Source organism: Bacillus rossius, chromosome 5 (genome assembly GCF_032445375.1).
Source record: "Bacillus rossius redtenbacheri isolate Brsri chromosome 5, Brsri_v3, whole genome shotgun sequence".
Taxonomy (NCBI): domain Eukaryota; kingdom Metazoa; phylum Arthropoda; class Insecta; order Phasmatodea; family Bacillidae; genus Bacillus; species Bacillus rossius.
Genome location: NC_086333.1, coordinates 35,083,490 through 35,102,673, shown reverse-complemented (window position 1 = coordinate 35,102,673; position 19,184 = coordinate 35,083,490). Strand labels below are relative to the sequence as shown.

Below are 19,184 nucleotides of genomic sequence, written 5' to 3'. Positions count from 1 at the left end.
GAAAGCAACATCATTCTCGTGCATGCAAGCAGGTGTTCAGTAGGTATTGAGGAGTGAAGTTAGAAAATGAGTAGTAGTTTAAAATGAATGCTGTTATAGAAAACATGCCAAACATTAAAAAAAAAACCAAATGAGCCATGCAGAATAAGTGTGGAGGCATGCTGGTAATAATATTAATGTAACCACAAGTTTCTGTCATTGATCACCAAATTAATTATTTATCTTTCTCATTATGGCCAATTTTGAGATACTTTTATTCGATCTATACTCTAATAAATTTTCAGGAAACCTTAACAAACTGAGCTGGACATGATTTTAAAATGTTTAAATTTTACAGCTAAAGGCCCCGGCAAGATGATAATCACTTTTTTTAAATTACTCACTGCTACAAAACTCTTTCAATATAATAATTCTGTGCAGTTAATTTGCTGTTCATTTTGCTCCAACAAGTGAAGTTAATGACCATACTGAGTTTGTTCCTATTCACTTAGTGCACCTCCTAGACAGCTCAACTGCTGAATGTTTAGTGTCACACCGAAGAAGAAATGTTGAGAGAAATAGTTAATTTGACAAATTATATCCGGCTGGTTTTTAACTAATTTTTCTCTCAGAATCTGGGGGAAAACATATAAATTTAAAAAAAATAAGGAAAAACAGAACAAATGGATGATATTTAAATGTAATGGAGACATCTAGAAGCTAAAATGGATAGATTGAATGGCCAATAAAGGGGACTTGCAGACAATTCTATGAATAACAGTCCACAGGATAGGATATGTTAAGAACAACAGGATATCAGGGCTGTAAATTTATTAATTCATTGATTAGTTGATTAGGTTTTGAAAACTCAACATCAAGGTCAAGTGATGAAAAAATGAGATGGAGTAGGCCTACCCAAGGAATGCATTGGTGAGGGGAAACCACAGTACCCCGAGAAAATCCATAGGCTCATTTCAAGGAATCAAAATTGGACCACTGTGGTCCCTGATGACCAGGACATAGTCAAAGCTTGAAAGAGGGGGGGGGGGGGGTGAAGCAACACGAGGACAGTGAAGCTGACAATCTCAAACAAGGAAGGAAGAACTTTTCAGGAGTTCAAACAAGACGGTGCAATGAGAGAGACTGGACAAGCTAATTGGTGTATCATTTGCGGATGATTGCGTAGTATATGAGGTGGTGGGGTAAGGGGTACATCTGCAAGGGGATATGAACAGGCTTGGAACGAAGGACAGAGGAGAATGGGATGTCGCTGAACGTTGGATTCACGAGGAAGAGGAAGGTAGCTGGAAGGAGCAGGTGATAAAGGAGGCCGACGAGTAAAGTACCTGGAGGTGGTCCTGCAAAATAACCTGGGATGGCAAAACAAGTTCAGCGGGCGGTTATTAAGGAGAGGAGGGTGCTGGGGCTACTTGGCAGGACCCTGCAGGGGGCAGGGAGGAGGGAGGAGAGTAAGGTAAAAGGCATACTCCACGTTGGTAAGATCAATGATGGAGTATGCGGCTGTCACTGAGATTAAAGAGCTGGAGAAGGTGCAGCGTAGAGCAGCGAGGTGGGTGATGGGTATGTGATGGAGAATGGAAGAGCAAGAGGGGGAAATCATAGCCCGTCTGAGATAATTAAGGATATGGGGTGGAAGGCATAACAGGGGAGAAGGGTGGAAAGGTTAGTCAGGCTGTTCAAGGTGAATGGGGACAGCTGGGAACTAAGGTACACAGAGGTGGGTACAGAAGGCAGAGAGATCACAGGTGGAAGCTCCAGAGAAAATGGTGGTAAACGGAAAGAGGGAGGCACGCCTTCCTTGTGAGGACAAGGAGGGAGTAAAATGGGCTGGAGGAAGGAATGCTGGAGGTGAGAGATTCACAGAACATGCGGAGAAGACTAAAGGGGAAAGGAGAGTGAGAAAAAGGGGAGGACTCCTTGCAACCGGGTGAAAGCCCAATTGCGAGTGTAATCAATCAATCAGACAGAACACTAAATAATAAAAATCATTGTTGTTCAACTTAATTTCAAATTAAAAATTAAACATTAATAAACAGTACTTGTGTAGAAATAACAGAACTCAAGCTCGAAAACCATCTGCCCCTTCACATCTGCGAAGAGAGATTAGTCTTTTTTAAAACTCTAATAAGCTCTCGCTGAGTTAAAAATCAAAGTTTTTTATGTCACTGAACATTCAGTAACCTGGGCCAAGGTAATAAGGGCTTCGCCATTCAAAAATGCACGCGAGAGTACGATGCCAGCTTCACGCACGCCAGGGACACGAACTAGTTGTAATTACGACCTACGGTCGAAAGAAAGCTGCTCTTCCTGCAACTTGTTAGCTTAGCTTCCTGGGCAGCCGGCCAGACGTCAAGTGCTCCCGGCTCTCGCTGATTGGTCTCTTGGAAGGCCACCGCCGGGTATTATTAGGCTAGGAGCATCGCACTGCAGCCACAAGCATGGCTCTGGTTCGAGGGGAATATCGCAGCATCAGCATTCTGAGATAACACTTAGCACCATCAACCATCGCTGTTTCCCGCCAATCACTGGATCATCTTGCGTTAGAAATAGTACAATGTCTGAGTTTCTGAACATGTCCTGTTTCTTAACTTGTACTTAGAAGAAACATACACTGTTATCGATGGTTGCATTTACAACTAGAATAATAGTTACTATTACGGAGTCTAATCATAAAACTGCTGTTGATAATGACAATGCAAATTTTCTTAAAATTTAAATTTAAAGTGGGCGGCGACATGCAACTGAGATATATTAAGCTGAAATTTTAAAAGCAAGTTTTAAATGTACATATTCGGAAAAATACATGCAATTTTATTGCACGTGTACAGATACGTAGAGCTAGGCCCTCATGTACATTATTTATTTTGCGCTTATTTACGCTTAAACAATGTGTTTCAGGCTACTACCAAAAAAAAATACATTCAAAATGTTTACATTCAGTTGCTCGGCAATCTTTGAACAGCTACTGGCATATACATGGGCATGGCAGATTGTCAAACGTAATGTTTATTATTTATTCGATATAGAAGTTTTGTTTTTCTGTATTTTATTTTTAAATGCCAACCTTTATGTTTTGGTTTTTAATCACTCATTTCAGTCATCCGTTGCGTTTGACAATATGACGGCATTGCAATGGCGCGGCTGTTTGAACAGTACAAGTCTTGTAGTGTTCTTACGGACATGGCTGTACCAGCAGAGGCTCGGTCCTAGCTCCAGGTTGCATCGAGTGTTCTCGCGTGTCGGTCCATGTACATAAAGTATTAGTGCAACGAGTGGGCATTAAATTAGGTCTGAAAATTAACTAGTTTCGTGTGTAAACTGTGAAATAGTGTTTGTCTAATATGTGTGCGTTAGCGACGCCATATCGTGGGTAATAAGATACATCGCTACCCAAAACATCGACATTACAGCTAAACCAGGTAACACACGGCCTTAAACTGTTAATATTAAGATGTAACTGGATTTAAAAGACACCACTTTCGCCGATAGTTTAAGTGTGTAGAGTGTCGTTACTAAAACTGGCTAGATAGTACTTTTCTCCCCCCAGAGGTCTGAGTGTGAACTCTTCTTGTGTTTTCCAGCAGAGCTAAGAGGAAAAAAAAATACTCTACTATAATTCTGAAATAATTGCAATTTAATTTGAATATATTTCTAAAAACGTTGACCCTGAGAAACGATTATTTTAGTAAATGCAGAGTTCATAAACTATCCCCGTACATTGTTATAATGACTCTTGAAGTTATATATATATATAACTAGCTGTGGCCACCCTATATTTCCTGAGATATTAACAAATCAATTTTAATTCAACAGTGTATGGACCATTCTAACGTGACCACCTCAATTGTGGCAAAACATTTTTAAATTTGATAATATTAATATGACAAAATATTTGATCCCATAATATGTTATTTACTTGGTCTTACTGTTGTCTCATATGTATAAGTGGTTCTGTGATTTTTTTCTGTTTTTTTTTTTTTTTAGGACTATAAGTAATATTGGTTGCATTTTATAAATAAACATGAAAAAATACTAAACTTTTTTAAAGAAATAATTAAATTTTAATCTTTTCCAATTATCTAGTTTGAATTATTAATTCACTTAAAAATCTATTTTTAAAAAATGAAAAAATACAAGTTTTACATGTTTCTAATATTTGTATCAATTTTCTTTGCATTCACAAGAAAAGCAACACAAAAAAGATAGCTAATTGTTTTATCAGATTATCATACTACACCATGGTAACATCACGTGACCTCTATTGGACTGTAGGGCACAGCACGCCTGTGACCACATAGCAAGCAAATTTACATCCATTAGAGTTTCGAGTCAAAGCCAAACAAGGTTCCCTGCACCATCAGAACACGTGTTTTATGTGCATAATGAGCTGTGACTTTCAGCCACACATTCTCTTTATTCACCTTCAATTTATAACACATAAGTTAGGTACGTTAATAACAGTAGAGGAAGGTTATATTATTTTATAATCAAAATTCGAGTAGCATAACCACACAAATAACTCACCAGTTCCTCACAAACTCTAAACAATTATCTCCATTAGTATATTTATTGATATCTTCATTTATATATATCAACATAAATACTATTGTACCATATCAATAGCTATAAATTAATATATAAGAGATTTACATGTGCATAGTTATTTAACTACATCAATATAATATATAAATCAAATTACAGCCTTAAAAATTATTATAAATTAATAGTTGAAGTATAGAGCGTAGTCAATCAAAATTTAAAAATTATTTTTCTATTATTAAATTTTCCATTTTTGAAGGTTTCACAATAATTTTGATATTTTTAAATTCTGACCAAAACTTTTACACGTCAGTAGCGCAACCAGTTTAGTTAAACAAAACTACGTTATTATATTTAGAAAAACGTCAAATAATTTAATAATAATTTTTAAATGCGGTTCATTTGGTTCCTGTTTATATATATATATATATATATATATATATATATATATATATATATATATATATATATATAGTACACTTGTTCGTCCTTCATCGGACTAAAATCGGCATAGCTTGCGTTGGCTATATTTTTATCAACTTCTGCTCCCAAAGCTGAAGTGAGAAAAAATATGTGCTAGTACAATAAATTATTTTAATAAAACTTATAGACTATAGTTTAGTTTCTAACTTTTCAATAATATAAAAATCAATTATTGCAGGCTATCAAATACATTTAATCTCTTTTATTTGTAACTTCTATAATAAAAAATTAATTGCCTTCTGGGTTAATGACTTTGAAACGTCATTATGAACTAACAACGTTTTACTGTCAATTATCTCATGGCAGAAGTTTTAGTTACACGCAGCTGTAGAATATTGGTAGAAGCAACTGTTACACTTATTTCTTTTAAAAGGTTGCTTAGGTAGTTACTGTTGGACTGCAGAAGTTGCAGAAGCTACAGCTCATGCAAACACAGCTATTATGAAAAAGAGTAAAATTTATTTGTTCGGTCAATTACAACATTTAATGGGGATAAAAAAAACATGAGCGAGTGGTATTTGCCAACGATGTGTAACATATAACCTCGGAAATGAGCAAATTTGTGTGTTCTCATGTTAATAATAAACTTATAATACGAAACTTAGACCCAAAATTTAACGCAAAATTCTTTAAAATAATGCCGAGTGTGATAAACAAACGCAGATTGTGTTTTTAACAACTTTTATTTACGCGAATCACACGTATTTTCCGCACCCGCCGCTATAATTCTCTGCCGGAGCAACTACGTCAACTATTAAATCATGTGATTAGCAGACCAAACTTTTAAAATATATATGATTAAATGGCTCCGATAAGAATGAAAAAAAAAAAACTTTTAAAAATACTGAACCCAGGTTTTGGACCAGATTTAAACAAGGAATTTTCTTAAAATACTTCCCATTTTTTGTTAAAATTCATTAAACCGTTAGTACTATAAAGTTTCGCTTTGTCTTTGTGAACTTTGGTTAGCGTCATCCGCCACAGATGGCAGCCCCGTGTTACATATTTCCGTTCCATGCGACTTCGGTTCCATTCACGGAATTACTCCTACCAAATTCCTTATACCGAGAGCTAAGATTTTACACAACAAAAAAAAATATATATATATATATATATAAACCTGGTAAGTAAAAGGATTAGGAAGTGAGCTAGAACATATAGATAGAGTAGGGGTGGGCGACCTTTGAAAAAATAAACTTTGTTTTCCTGATTAATTTGATAACATTTTTGTTTGCCCGACAGGACACAATCCAGGCAAATGAGCATTATCTCAGTAACACCTTTGAATATATATACTGTATAGAAGTCGCGAGTGGATAGGATTTACTCTACGTTTTTCAGGAGCGTATGATGAGCAGCTTGGGAACTTCACCGCTGCAGGGCGCTGCCGTAACACCCTGTATCATCTTAGTTGTTATTTACACGTTAGAGCGCAGCACTGTCGCCCGCTGTCATTCCCCCGCACCCCCCCACCCATCATTCACTGCAGCTCAAGGTCATTCAACGGGAGGGGGAAGGGGTGTTTGAAGAGTTCGACACTTGTCCGCTAGGGACCACCACAAGTCGATGCCCTAGAGATGGTGGCGATTGCGGCGGTGAATTAACCAACTACCTCAAACCGTATTAGAAATTTTAACCTGGGCTGGCGACTTCTATACAGTATATATATATATTCAAAGGTAACACTGCAGTTCTGATACACGGCACTCGGGAAGTTTCGCCGGCATGTGTAGATTCAGCACGCATGCGCAATGCCGGGGAGTTAGTCACCTCCGGGATCAGCTGCAGCGTGGCCGTGGCAGTGAGGGAGCCGGCGCCCAGCCCCAGGAAGAAGTTAATGCCCAGCAGGTAGTACTTGGTGTGTATGAAGGGCATGAACACCCCGCCGCCCAGTCCCGACAGGCTGATCACCGCCACCGAGACGAGGCCGAAGCCCCACACTGCAAACAACACCGCCGTCCTTCATCGGGCTCACATCCGCATAGCCTGCGTCGGCTGTATTCTTAAGCTGGGTTTACGATTGATTTCCTTAAGAATTATAACTTAACATCGAGCGCACGATTAAGTCAAAACTACATTTCCCAGTTTATGATTGACATAGAAGTCGTTAATTCTAACCAATCACAGCACAAAACACACGGTCGGCCATTGTTCGAAACGGAGAAGCAGGTTTGAAATAGGTTATTGACAAATGGGATATCTATTTTTTCGAAATGGATGATGATTACAAATGACAAATATACGAATTCTAACCCAAAATACTGCCTCGCTCGGTCCAATAATAAGACCCTAAACTTCCGGTTGAAAGGTTCAGGTTTGTTGTGATTGGTCGCTTCCCTTAAGTCTTAACGAAAAATATAAAATATAACCATTTCTGTTAAGTCTTAAGTCATCATATGGCTCGCACACGACCCGTCAAAATTCACACACGATAATCATAAACCATTCCACTAGTTTACATAGAGTCATATGGTAAGTACACGACTAAGTCTTAAGTCTTAATTCTTATTTTCAATCGTAAACCCACCTTTATCAACTTCTGCTCCCCAAGCTCAAGTGAGTGAAGGTTCTCTAGAGAACAAAATATGTGCTAGAACAATAAACTATTTTAATAAAACTTATATAGTTAGAGCAATTGCTAACTTTTTTATTTATACCAAAATAATTTATTGCAGGCTATCAAATACGTTTAATCTCCTTTATTTGTAACTTCAATAATAAAAAAATTAATTGCCTTCTGGGTTAATGACTTTGAAAAATAATTTATAACTAACGTTTTTGCTGTCAATTATTATCTCGTGGCAGAAGTTTTAGTTACACGCAGCTGTAGAATATTTGGTAGAAGCCACTGTTAGACTTACTTCTTTTAAAAGGTTGCTTAGTTAGTTACTGTTGGACTGCAGAAGTTGAAGTAGCTACAGCTCATGCAAACGCAGCTGTTATGAACAAGAGTTAAATTTATTTGTACGGCACCACAACGAGTGCCTCTCTAGGGATGCCAGTGGTCAGGCCTTCACTAACACAGTACACAAATTACTAGGGGCATGCACTTTTCGCGAAAAGATTCCGAGACTAGTTAAAAGTTAAAACACTATAGCATTGTCTGTGTTTCGTGATTGGGTGAGTTCCTTTCAGGTACATGTCTAATGTCCGTACAACCAATCACAGTAATTCAATACGGAAACAAACGCGTCCTGAGTGGCTCGGTCAAATAAGACGACTTCTCCCGCAGACGGCCGCCAATGAAACCACATGTGCGGGTATGTATACCTTGTTGCAATCTAATAGGCGCGCCTAGGCGTTAAGATTTTTTCGCGAAAAATGCCTGCCCCTACAAATTACCACTACGGCAAAAACATTCCTGGTTCATGATGTAACACAAAACTATATATATATATATATATCGCTGATTAGACTGCAATAAGGTATGCCTTCGTTAGTAACTGGCGTCCCTATTTGACAGGGCCTTTAAGGACGCGTTTTCTTCCGCGCCGGATGGCTGTGATTGGTTTGCTGACAGTATACGTGTACCTGACTGAAATAAACCCAATCAACCAAGAAACAGCCAATGCTACAAATTTTTAACACACAATACTTTTTGCAAGAATAAATGGTCCTACACATAATGTTCACGCCAAAATTTTCCCATCGCTGAAAAAATTAAAATGTATTATGCAGTATGTCCCTAAAAGAATGTCCCAGTTATAAATTGTAATATACTCAACTGTAAGCGTTGTTGAGTTTTGGTTCCAGGTCAAAATTAAAGAGTAACTCAAAACAGTTTTGGATAAGCGCATGCACGAGTAGGCCTACTGCTTTTTTTGTTTTCTCTCTTGCAGCGCCATCTACGCAACATGGCGACTCCTGGGCGTAAAGCGTTTTGTGTTCTGCAGTTTGCTAAGAGTTAATCATTAAGCTCAACGTGCGTTTCGTTTAAAGTTTAATTTGTGATCGCCATGTGTCAAAAACATCCGCCGATGGTCGCGATGACAGAGCTCTTTTTCGCTGGCCTCCACGTTCATCTGACATAACGCCATGCAATGATTTTCATTTGGGGCTTTATAAAAGATCGTGTCTAAGTTCCGCCGATGATTTGCCAGATTTGAGACACCGAATTGAAGGGGCTATTGCTTTCATTACTCCGGACTTGTTGACGAAAGTGTGGGAAGAATTGGACTTTGGTTGGATGTGTGCCGTAGGGTAAAGTAAGGTAATTTCGTGACACAGGTAATTTCGTGACATTTTTTATGACGTTTGTAACGAAAATACCAGCGGTTTTTTGGAGCTGCATTTTGGTCTGGTAGTTTCAGCGTTCTCCATTAGATAATGTGGTATGTATCGTTCGTGTCTTGGAATGCGTCAACGTCACAAAACAAAAGTTTTCGTAAAAGTGAGCAAAGTGTCGTTAAATTTGAGTACTCTTTTGCAGGTTTAACTTCGAATATTCATAAAAGGATCCATGTACATGGTATGTTAGCATTTAATACACAGTTTTGTAGAGAATCTAAACCTCTTACAGTGTGAATAATTTTATGATTTTCCACGTCTGTATACAGTTGTTATTGCTTATGTTGTTCATGGCGTTTCTTAGCATTTTTGTCCTTGTTAAAGATACATTTTCAAAGCCTTTAATATGAATTGATCTTGTAAGTTTTCTAAGCTTGTTAGAACAAAATTATTATGAGAGTTTGTGTTGTAAATTAAGTTTACAATAACTTAGTTTCACTTAGAAAGCTAATTATAGTGTGTCACGAAATTACCTATATCACGAAATTACCTATATCACGAAATTACTTATTGGCTACCACAAAAATATATTGGCTCTTATTTTATTTTTCAGTTGAATGATGAATAAAACAAGAAGTAAATACAGAAAATATGACTCAAGACAGTTAATTGCAGCTGCTGAATTCGTTAAACAACAAAATTGTTCACTTTATAAAGCCTCCAAGGAAATGGGTGTGCCATGGAGTACACTAAGAGACTGTCTAAAAAATAGCACCTGTGAAAACAGAAATGAACCTCTGCCAAAACTAGGAAGACCATTCGCTCTCACTTCAAACCTATAAATTAGTCTGTATAATTACATCATAGAGATGCAAGAGTTAGGATTTGGTTTAACTGTTTCTACAGTAAGGAAATTAGCACATGAACTCGCAAAAAATGCCGGCCGTGAAAATTTATTAAATTCCGACAGTGAAAGTGCAAGCAAATGGTGGTGGACATATTTCAAGAGTAGGTACAATCACTCATTAAGATCTCCAGAAAAACCTTGCAGCATACAGGGCTTCTATGGCAAATGAAGAAATCATTGGGGATTTTTATATTAAATTAGAGGAATTACTGGACAGATTGGATATCAAAGAAGCACCTGATAGGCTATGGAACTGTGACGAAACAGGTCTTTCGTATGTCGTGAAAGCAAACAAAGTTGTAACAGCAGTGGGAAAGCGATATGTTTATAAGAGAGTTTATGCAGACAGGGGAGAATAACATACACTTTTGGGATGTGCGTGCACAAATGGGACATGTATTCCGCCTATGATTATTTTCAAAGGTGTCAGGTGGAACGATAACCTAAAGAGAGATTGTTTGCCTAATGCAATAGGGAAGTTGTCTCCAAAAGGGTGGATTAACAGTGATCTGTACTTTGAATGGTTCCAGTTCTTTGTAGCCTCCATTCCTCCTGCTCGACCAGCCATCCTCTTCATGGATTCACACGCATCGCATATTAACCCTGAAGTTATTTCGTTTGCGAAAGAAAATCATATTTTCTTATTTACTTTCCCAGCCCATACAACTCATTTGTTGCAACCGTTAGTTGTAGGAGTTTACAAATCCCTAAAATCACATTGGGGTCAACATTTAACTCCTACATGAAGGGAAATCCAACGGAAAAACCAAATAGAACAAATTTTCATACTATTATGAATACTGCCTTTATTGAGAGCTTCTGCACTAAGTACATTACAAATTCTTTCAAGAAAACGGGAATTCATCCATTCAACAAGTGTGCTATTCCTAAGGAAGCTTTTGAACCCTCCAAACTAACAAACAAGCCTCTACCTCAAGAACAGCCGGAAAAGGATCAGATATTGGTAGCTGACAAGATCTTGGTCCTGCAATCAATGTCAAGAGACACCCTCATTAACAAAGGAAAGAGAAAGCGAGACTCAAGTGCAAGATGCATGCCTTACTCCAGTAGGAGAAATTACCACCTTGGGGTCAATAAAATACGCATCATTGAGACCTGCCACTTCAACTTTAAATGCTGCCCTACCAACATCGAATCCTGTAATGTCATCATCGAAGGATATCTTATCAACATCCAAGGCTACCCCATCAACATCCAAGGCTACCCCATCAACATCCAAGGCTGTCCCATCAACTACTAAGGCTACCCCATCAACTTCCAAGATTGTCCCATCAATTTCCAAGGCTACCCCATCAACTTCCAAGACTGTCCCATCAACTTCCAAGACTGTCCCATCAACTACTAAGGCTACCCCATCAACTTCCAAGGCTGTCCCATCAACTACTAAGGTTACCCCATCAACTTCCAAGGCTGTCCCATCAACTTCCAAGATTGTCCCATCAACTTCCAAGGCTGTCCCATCAACTACTAAGGCTACCCCATCAACTTCCAAGGCTGTCCCATCAACTTCCAAGGCTGTCCCATCAACTTCCAAGATTGTCCCATCAACTTCCAAGGCTGTCCCATCAACTTCCAAGGCTGTCCCATCAACTTCCAAGGCTGTCCCATCAACTTCAAAAGCTTCGACACCAACATTAGAACCGTTCATATCTGGTCCAGAACTTCGCGAATGCAAGACAAAATCAAAGGAAGTCCAAATTCTTTATGAAGATTGGATCTGTGGTATGTGCGGGAACAGTTATTTCAGAGACGTTCAAATAAGAAATGGCGCTTAATGGGTGCAATGCTGTTATTGCTTGATGCCTTATCATGAAGAGTGCCAACCTGCTGATTCTGAGGAACTAGTTTTCATGTGTGATAATTGTGCTAATGCTGAAAGTGAGTTGAGCGAGGTAAGCATCTAAAAAAAAACTAGACTAAACCTAATTTTTCGAAGGTTATTTGAACATTTTTTTGAAGAAATGAAGAAAACAGCAATTAGAATGCATGTTACAAGTTAAAATTATATTATTTGTTATTATAGTTGGTATTTGTTTGAAAATATTTGTATCGTTATTGTATCACGAAATTGCCTAACCCCTATCACGAAATTAGATACCCATATCACGAAATTACCTGTCAAACCATTTAAAATTTGAAATTAAATTTTGTGTTGAAAATATGTATATAATTGCAAGTTTATTACTTATAATGTTAGTATTACACAGAAGTTAAACAATTTTGGCCAAATACGACAGTAATGGTTGAATAAAACAATATTTATTAGCGAAAAATTAATTTTATCACGAAATTACCTTACTTTACCCTATAACTAAAGGTGCACATATTGAAAATTTGTAAGAGTAACTAGTTTAGTTTCAAATAGTTTACCTTCAATTTGATGCATGGTTTGTTATAAAATTTAAATCAAACTGTTATACTATACCATTGAAACTGGAACATTCTTTTATGGACATCCGGCATTATGATATTAGTGTAAGACCTAAATCTTGCACCACTGATTAAAGTGAATTGTTAGTTTATACTGCAAATAATATTAAAAAAGCTTTGTTAAGTTTTTTTCAGCCAATACAAAGCTAAAATATAAAACTACTTGCATTGATATAATATCCCCTGGAACGGACATACCTCTGGCTAATTTTATGTGTAATATTTTATTTATCAAGTGTGTGTCATCCCTACAATTTTTTAAAAATATTTATTTACTCATATCTTGCTGTTAGAATTTTATGTAATAATATTTGCTTTTGCAGTTCAAGCTGAAACCTGTTCAGAACAATGTAAAAAAAGCTTTAAACAATATTATCAATGCAAAACAAAAATAATTGTAAAACATCATTTTCCTGAACTGTCATATCGCCCTCGTGTTACAGTGGACTGCGCTTATAATCTTTAGTTCAAGGATCATGGGTTTTAATTCCATCTCAGACAAGTGTGTTTAGAATTACATAGTTTATAAGCACCAAACCTGACTTAAAGATCATTTAAAGTAAAATATAAAGTAAATTCGCTGTAATGATTCTAGTGACTGTTACATGTACTGATCACAAGAAACTATAGAATTGGGAACATGTATTTAATAACATTGTCCTAAGTTAAACTATTTTATTCTACATTGTAAAAGATTTTCTCACCATATAAAACTAAGACCAGTTGTCGGTATCTACAAAAATATTATTCAGTTTCTGATTAACGTTTATGAACAAAGTGTTATGTTACATATAAATGTGGTTCCACCTAGCAACTATGAGCAATCATCAGCTCATTTAAAATCTTGATGGGAAGTCTCAAGACTTATCACAACTGTCGTGTAACATAGAAAAAAAATTACACAGTGAGCAAATAAACCTGAATGTTTAATCCCATAGGTTACTTTCTATACATGATCTTTAGAAAGCCAAACAGGGCTCTAAGAGTTGTTTGCAATTTGAAAACATACAACTCTTTTGGAATTATCTCCTAAAAATTTTAATATGTCCCTGGTGGTACGGCCTTACCGGTGAGTGATTAAAAAAGTACAAGTAATGATATATGTGTGGCTATTTACTTTTACGTTAAAAACATGTAAATCTAAATTGTATACGTAATACAAATAAAATGTATATAGTGACAGTAAACCATTGATTTTTTTCGTAAGCAAACTTACTTTGCCTACCTTTGAATAATCACATGCATACGTGAAAAAAAAAACTATTAGTAATTAACGAAATTTACGATACCCCTAACTGCACACATACGGTGGTACAAGGCCAAAAAAAAATTGAAAATATTTAAGGAGGACGCCAATAACCTTGTTGATACAAATATCAACTCTTTTAATAAAACATCCCATATTTGAAAAATTTTAGATTACAACAAACCACTCTGTATGTCACAAGTTAAAAACTGGTACATTACTAAAGTCACCGACTATTCAAACCAGATTTAATTTGATAACATAAGGCTACCTCACTCTGCAGCAGATGTCTCTAAACAAACTCTAGCTTAGTGGGGCACGAGTTGAGGAGTCAAGTGGGATTAATAACTGTGTGACCTTGGCAACCAATTGTTCTTTCCCACATGACTAAATCCAGCTCTGAATCGCACGTACGTATAGCAGGCTTGCAGTAACGTACAGTGCATTCACTGTAGTTAAATATACTAAACGAACTCCTGTAACTCCTGTAACATAAAATTATTTTAGATAAACATCCACGTTATTTTATTGTTTCATCTGATGGCGCACTAAGTTGAAACAGCTTCTCGCCTGCACCGCCACAAGTATTTTACACAGCTAAGTTTATAATGTATTTTCCTATGTTGCCCAAACCTTGATTCAAATCCAGGTCCTATGGAAAAGAGTCGTTTCCGCCCCTTCACCCCCAGACTAGGTGTAATTATATTATCAGAGATGAAAAAAATAACTCATTGATTAGTTCAAGTTTAAACTTAATTGATCAAATTTTGTTTAAATGCTGTAACAGATTATAGTAAAATATTTCTTGTAAATATTTATTTTTACATGGTAGCAGGCTTATTACAAATTTATAATCAATACCATAATCCCACAAATAACTTTTAACTAACCATACCCTATTACACATTACATGTTAGCATAAAAATATGAAGTGCTATAAAATTATTATATACAGGCCACTACAGATGGCAATGCCGTGTCATAGTGGCACTTGAGGTTTACCTAATGCAACGTGGACTGACTACGACTGATAGCACTGATTAGCCTTAAACATTCCTTTGGAGATAAAGACTATACATACACGGGTCTGAGGCCAGCATGCAGAAATATGTACATAAAGTATCCAATATTTATTTAATTTCTGCGACTGATCGTAATCCTTTAATCAAATGATCAAAAGTTTCAATTTACTGCACTTTAAAAATTATTACTACTAAAACCTAACAGAGTATTTGCTTTTTGTCCAGCAGTTAGGGTAAGGTGGGACTATTTGAATCATTTCAAGTTTGAAGCCTTAAAATAATTTAACAGTGCATGAGATCAGATATAAAAATAATACAGAAATTATTGTAACAATTTCTGCATCTTATGAAATCAAAACAAACATTTGTAGTTAATTTATCTCATGGTAAAAAAAAAATTATTAATGAAAACACTACGCCAACATGATAATCCGAAAATCGTGGAGCTATTTGAATCACTTTTTTTTTTTTGTCGCTCAAGTGCACATCTTAACACAAAAATGAATAATAAAGCAGTCTTCAAAAAATTTTAACTTATATCTACCACAAATAATCCCCCTCCCCCCCCCCCCCCCAAACCAAAATCCACCGAACCTCATAAGCACCAAAATAAATATTGTCTTCGAGTGATGTTTCTAACAAAATTTTGTTGGCGCTGTCGCATCTGTTTTCTACCAAACTTAGCATGAGAACTTTATGTTGGCTTGTTTCCTGTCCGTGATTATTTATTAAAATTAAATCTTTTCGGGTCTTCTTTTTAAAATGTATTCCGGAGATTTGCACTGTACCAGACAACTGCCGTTACATTTTCTCTACGTTTCCAATTCGTCAACGATACGATCTCTCTCTTACCCCTTTCACTAACTACCTTCAAGGGCCTGTTGTCCATTGGAAAACCGCTCGCATCCACATTGTACATGTTCTGAGATTGGTCCTGAATAATAAAACTCGACTGACACACTTCTCAAGATGTCATAAAAATCATCAAAAAAATATCTTTCTTCAAACCCATAGGCCGAACTTTAAATATGCCTCCTGGTTTCCTCAAGAAAATTTAATTTCTATGTCTGGCCATGAAAGACAAAAACCAATTTTTCCCTGCCATTTTTATTTTATCGCTTCATGGCGTACTTATGTTCATTAATTTTGCAACATGGTACACTGTCAGGGTTCCTACAGCCTGAGTCAAATTTATTTCCCTGACTTTTCCCTGACTTTCCCTGATCATTCATTGAAACTTCCCTGACCAATTATGAAAAATAACTCAGTTTTACAAAAAATATTGATGTTTTAACTGTGCCCTATTTATATTGGCCTCCTCCTGCACTTCAGCTAACCGTACCACACCTTAAACATAAATATCAGAAAGCAGACACAATATTAAATAAAAATTCCATTTTTGACAAGAATATTAAAAAAATTCAAAACACTGTGGTTCAATAAATACGTAATTCAATTACAAAACAAAATGTTAACATGTAACAAATAAATTCAAAAAATTTGAAATACTAGTTACAACAAAGCTCTTTTTTTTTTCAAGTTCTTTTAATTCCCTTTTCATTGCTTCCTTTTTCTCTTCTATTTCTCTCATAATTTTTCTTCTTCTACTAACTCTTTCACTTGTTTTTCTAACAATATCTTTTCTCCCTTTCTTGTTGTTTCCTCACTTGTTTTCTGTTTTCTTAGTACCAAATAATCTTGATATTGTTTTCGAGCACTTTTCACATTCTCAATCCCTCCTGCCTGATGCACTTCATCTTGAATATGGCGTTGTGCTATCACTGTCTTTTCTAGCATGTTTTCAACCAATAGTGACTTATTAATTGAAAAACCCCCTTCCACAGTTGCATTACCATGAGAGAGCACAAGACATATCTTAATTACTTCCCACAGGTTTTTGTACACTTCACTTCCTCTCATGAAGTTTCCATAGGTGCTACCGAGTCTTGCCTCCTCATTAGTTTCGCTGTGTTCTTGAAATATTTCCCTAAGTACAGTTTTCTTCACATCACACAAGTTACAGTATTATTTTTTAGCCTTTTCTGCAACTTCATCATCTATTTTGTTTGAAGCAAGTAGCTCTTCTAAAAGAAAAGAAAACCTTTTCTGACCAAGCAAAGGTGAGTGTTGAATACCGTCAGTTGGGGTAACATTGGCCCTTTGAGGGTAACTTTGGCCCAAGACAAAAAACATGTTAAACCATGTTATAACTCTTCAAAATATTTATTAGATGTGATGATACATATGTTACACATGTATCATCACATCTAATAAATATTTGGAAGATTTTTAACATGGTTTAATATTTTTTTTGTCTTGGGCCAAAGTTACCCTCAAAGGGCCAATGTTACCCCAACTGACGGTAATCGAGGGATCTAGAGAAGACAATCCTCTAACTGCTTTGTACTTCAAAGGACATCTTTCTTGAAGTTTGGCAGTCATGGCTGTCAACATACCACGACAATCATGCATAAACTCAAGCTTTTCTCTTTCCGTTACAGAGGTTGATACTTCTGCAAGAAAGCGTTTTGCTGCAAATCCAACATCAACTTTTTTTCTTAGGATCAAATTGTCTGATTTTTTTACATCAATAGAGAGCAGATTTGTGCTAGTACACTTCATCACGTCAGGCTTTACACAGTGGTTCATAATTTCTCTCAGAAGTTTCTCCACTGCTTCAAAAATAAATGGACTCATGGGTTTTGAAGTTTGAAACTTCTTAAGAAAGGGCTCACACTTATTTTCAATTGTCTTGCAGAATGCCAATTTACACTTTACAAATGGATCACGAGCGGCTTCAATCAAGGTTTTTGCAACTTTTGTCTTCGGAAGCTTGGCTACATTAACAAATTTTGCAACATGATCCCATATCTCTAACGCTCTTTTAAGGCACTTGGCATTGTCTAGAAAACATACATTACAGAACTTCAAAGGAAATATTGTGCATCCCGTCAGCTCTGTAAATAATGCTCGCCGAGCTGGAGAATCATGGAAAAGAAAATATAAGTGTAGCAACAAGGTACTAATGTCCATCCAACAGATTCAATGCCAGTTTTCAAAGCACAATGAACCACATGCAGACTACACGTTCCCAGATTCAGTAATGTGAAAGTTTCATTGCTTGTGGTGGATCTGATGTGTTCTTGGAGACATTTGAAAAATTTCAAATTGACGTTGGGGCCATCCATAGACACCTGTATTATTTTGGAAGGTGACAGAGGAGCAATTCCATCCAAAAAAAATGCCTAAGCAAATGTTCAGCTGTGCTTCTATCAAGAAACACACTATTTAAGTATCTGCTAATAACCATTTGCTTTTCTTCATCCCAAAACATGATTAGTATGTCCATTTGTCCTCGCTGAATTATTTTGTTCAATGCTTCATCAAAACATAATACAAAATTGTCGCACAACTTCAAGCGATCTAGCATATTCTGCTGGAAGTACGGTGCTAGCCCATGAACAAGAACATACGCAACTTTATCTTCTCCTAAAGTTAATGCATTGGCAACTGCACTATCCGGAAACATCATTTTAAATACAGTACTTATGTTACTGCAAGAATTAAAAGACATTTTCTTGCACACAACATGTAGACTCCAAATAATCTCTGCTTTCATTGCATCTTCTTTTAAAACGTAGTTGTCGAGATTTCTTTGAGGCACTACATTCTGTAGACTAGTGACAGTGTTTATCTGAAGCTGAGTGCATTTTGACGTGAAGACACTATTTGAGCAAGAAGAATCACTACTCTGTCCCTTGTCTAGGTTAACGTCTGAAATCGCTGTTGATCCAGATCAACTTGCAATATTACCTGGCGTCTTTATGAAAAAAGAAGACTAAAAAGTCTGACTTGTCGCACCTCCCACCATTTTCAAATAGGTTGGTCCTTTCCCATGAGAAACTAATGCTTGCTTTCCCATATTGCTCAAGTTCAAAGTCTTTTTACACACCCTACAAAATGCTTGAGTATTATGCCCATCTACAGGATGCACCCATGCTGAAAAATCTGGAAAGAGAGCTGGGTTCAGCCACAGCTGATTAAATACAGTTTTTTTGTCAGACATAATGACCTGTAACAGTCTTTACATAATCAACCTGGAATAAAACAAAGTAGGTGGATGGTTACACAAAAAAGCTTACTACTCCACATGCAACAAACAGGTAGCCTTCTTTTCACAGGCAAGAGAGCCACAGCCACAACCCGAACAGTTCCGAAGTTTACCGAAGTGAAAAGTAAAGTTAGGTTCGGTCAGTTACATAAACAAAAGTTCTTTCAATTTTTATTTTCTAGGAGGTTAGGTTAAGTT

General features: G+C 36.6%; 1 protein-coding gene across 1 annotated transcript in view; it reads right to left on the bottom strand.

Moving 5' to 3' along the window:
* Positions 1 to 19,184, bottom strand: part of LOC134531696 (metal cation symporter ZIP14-like) — a 133,129-nt gene that overhangs the window by 34,657 nt on the left and 79,288 nt on the right. The window contains exon 3 of the mRNA XM_063367507.1: positions 6,793 to 6,962. Within this exon, the coding sequence (XP_063223577.1) occupies positions 6,793 to 6,962 (170 nt within the window). The remainder of the gene's footprint in view (positions 1 to 6,792; positions 6,963 to 19,184) is intronic.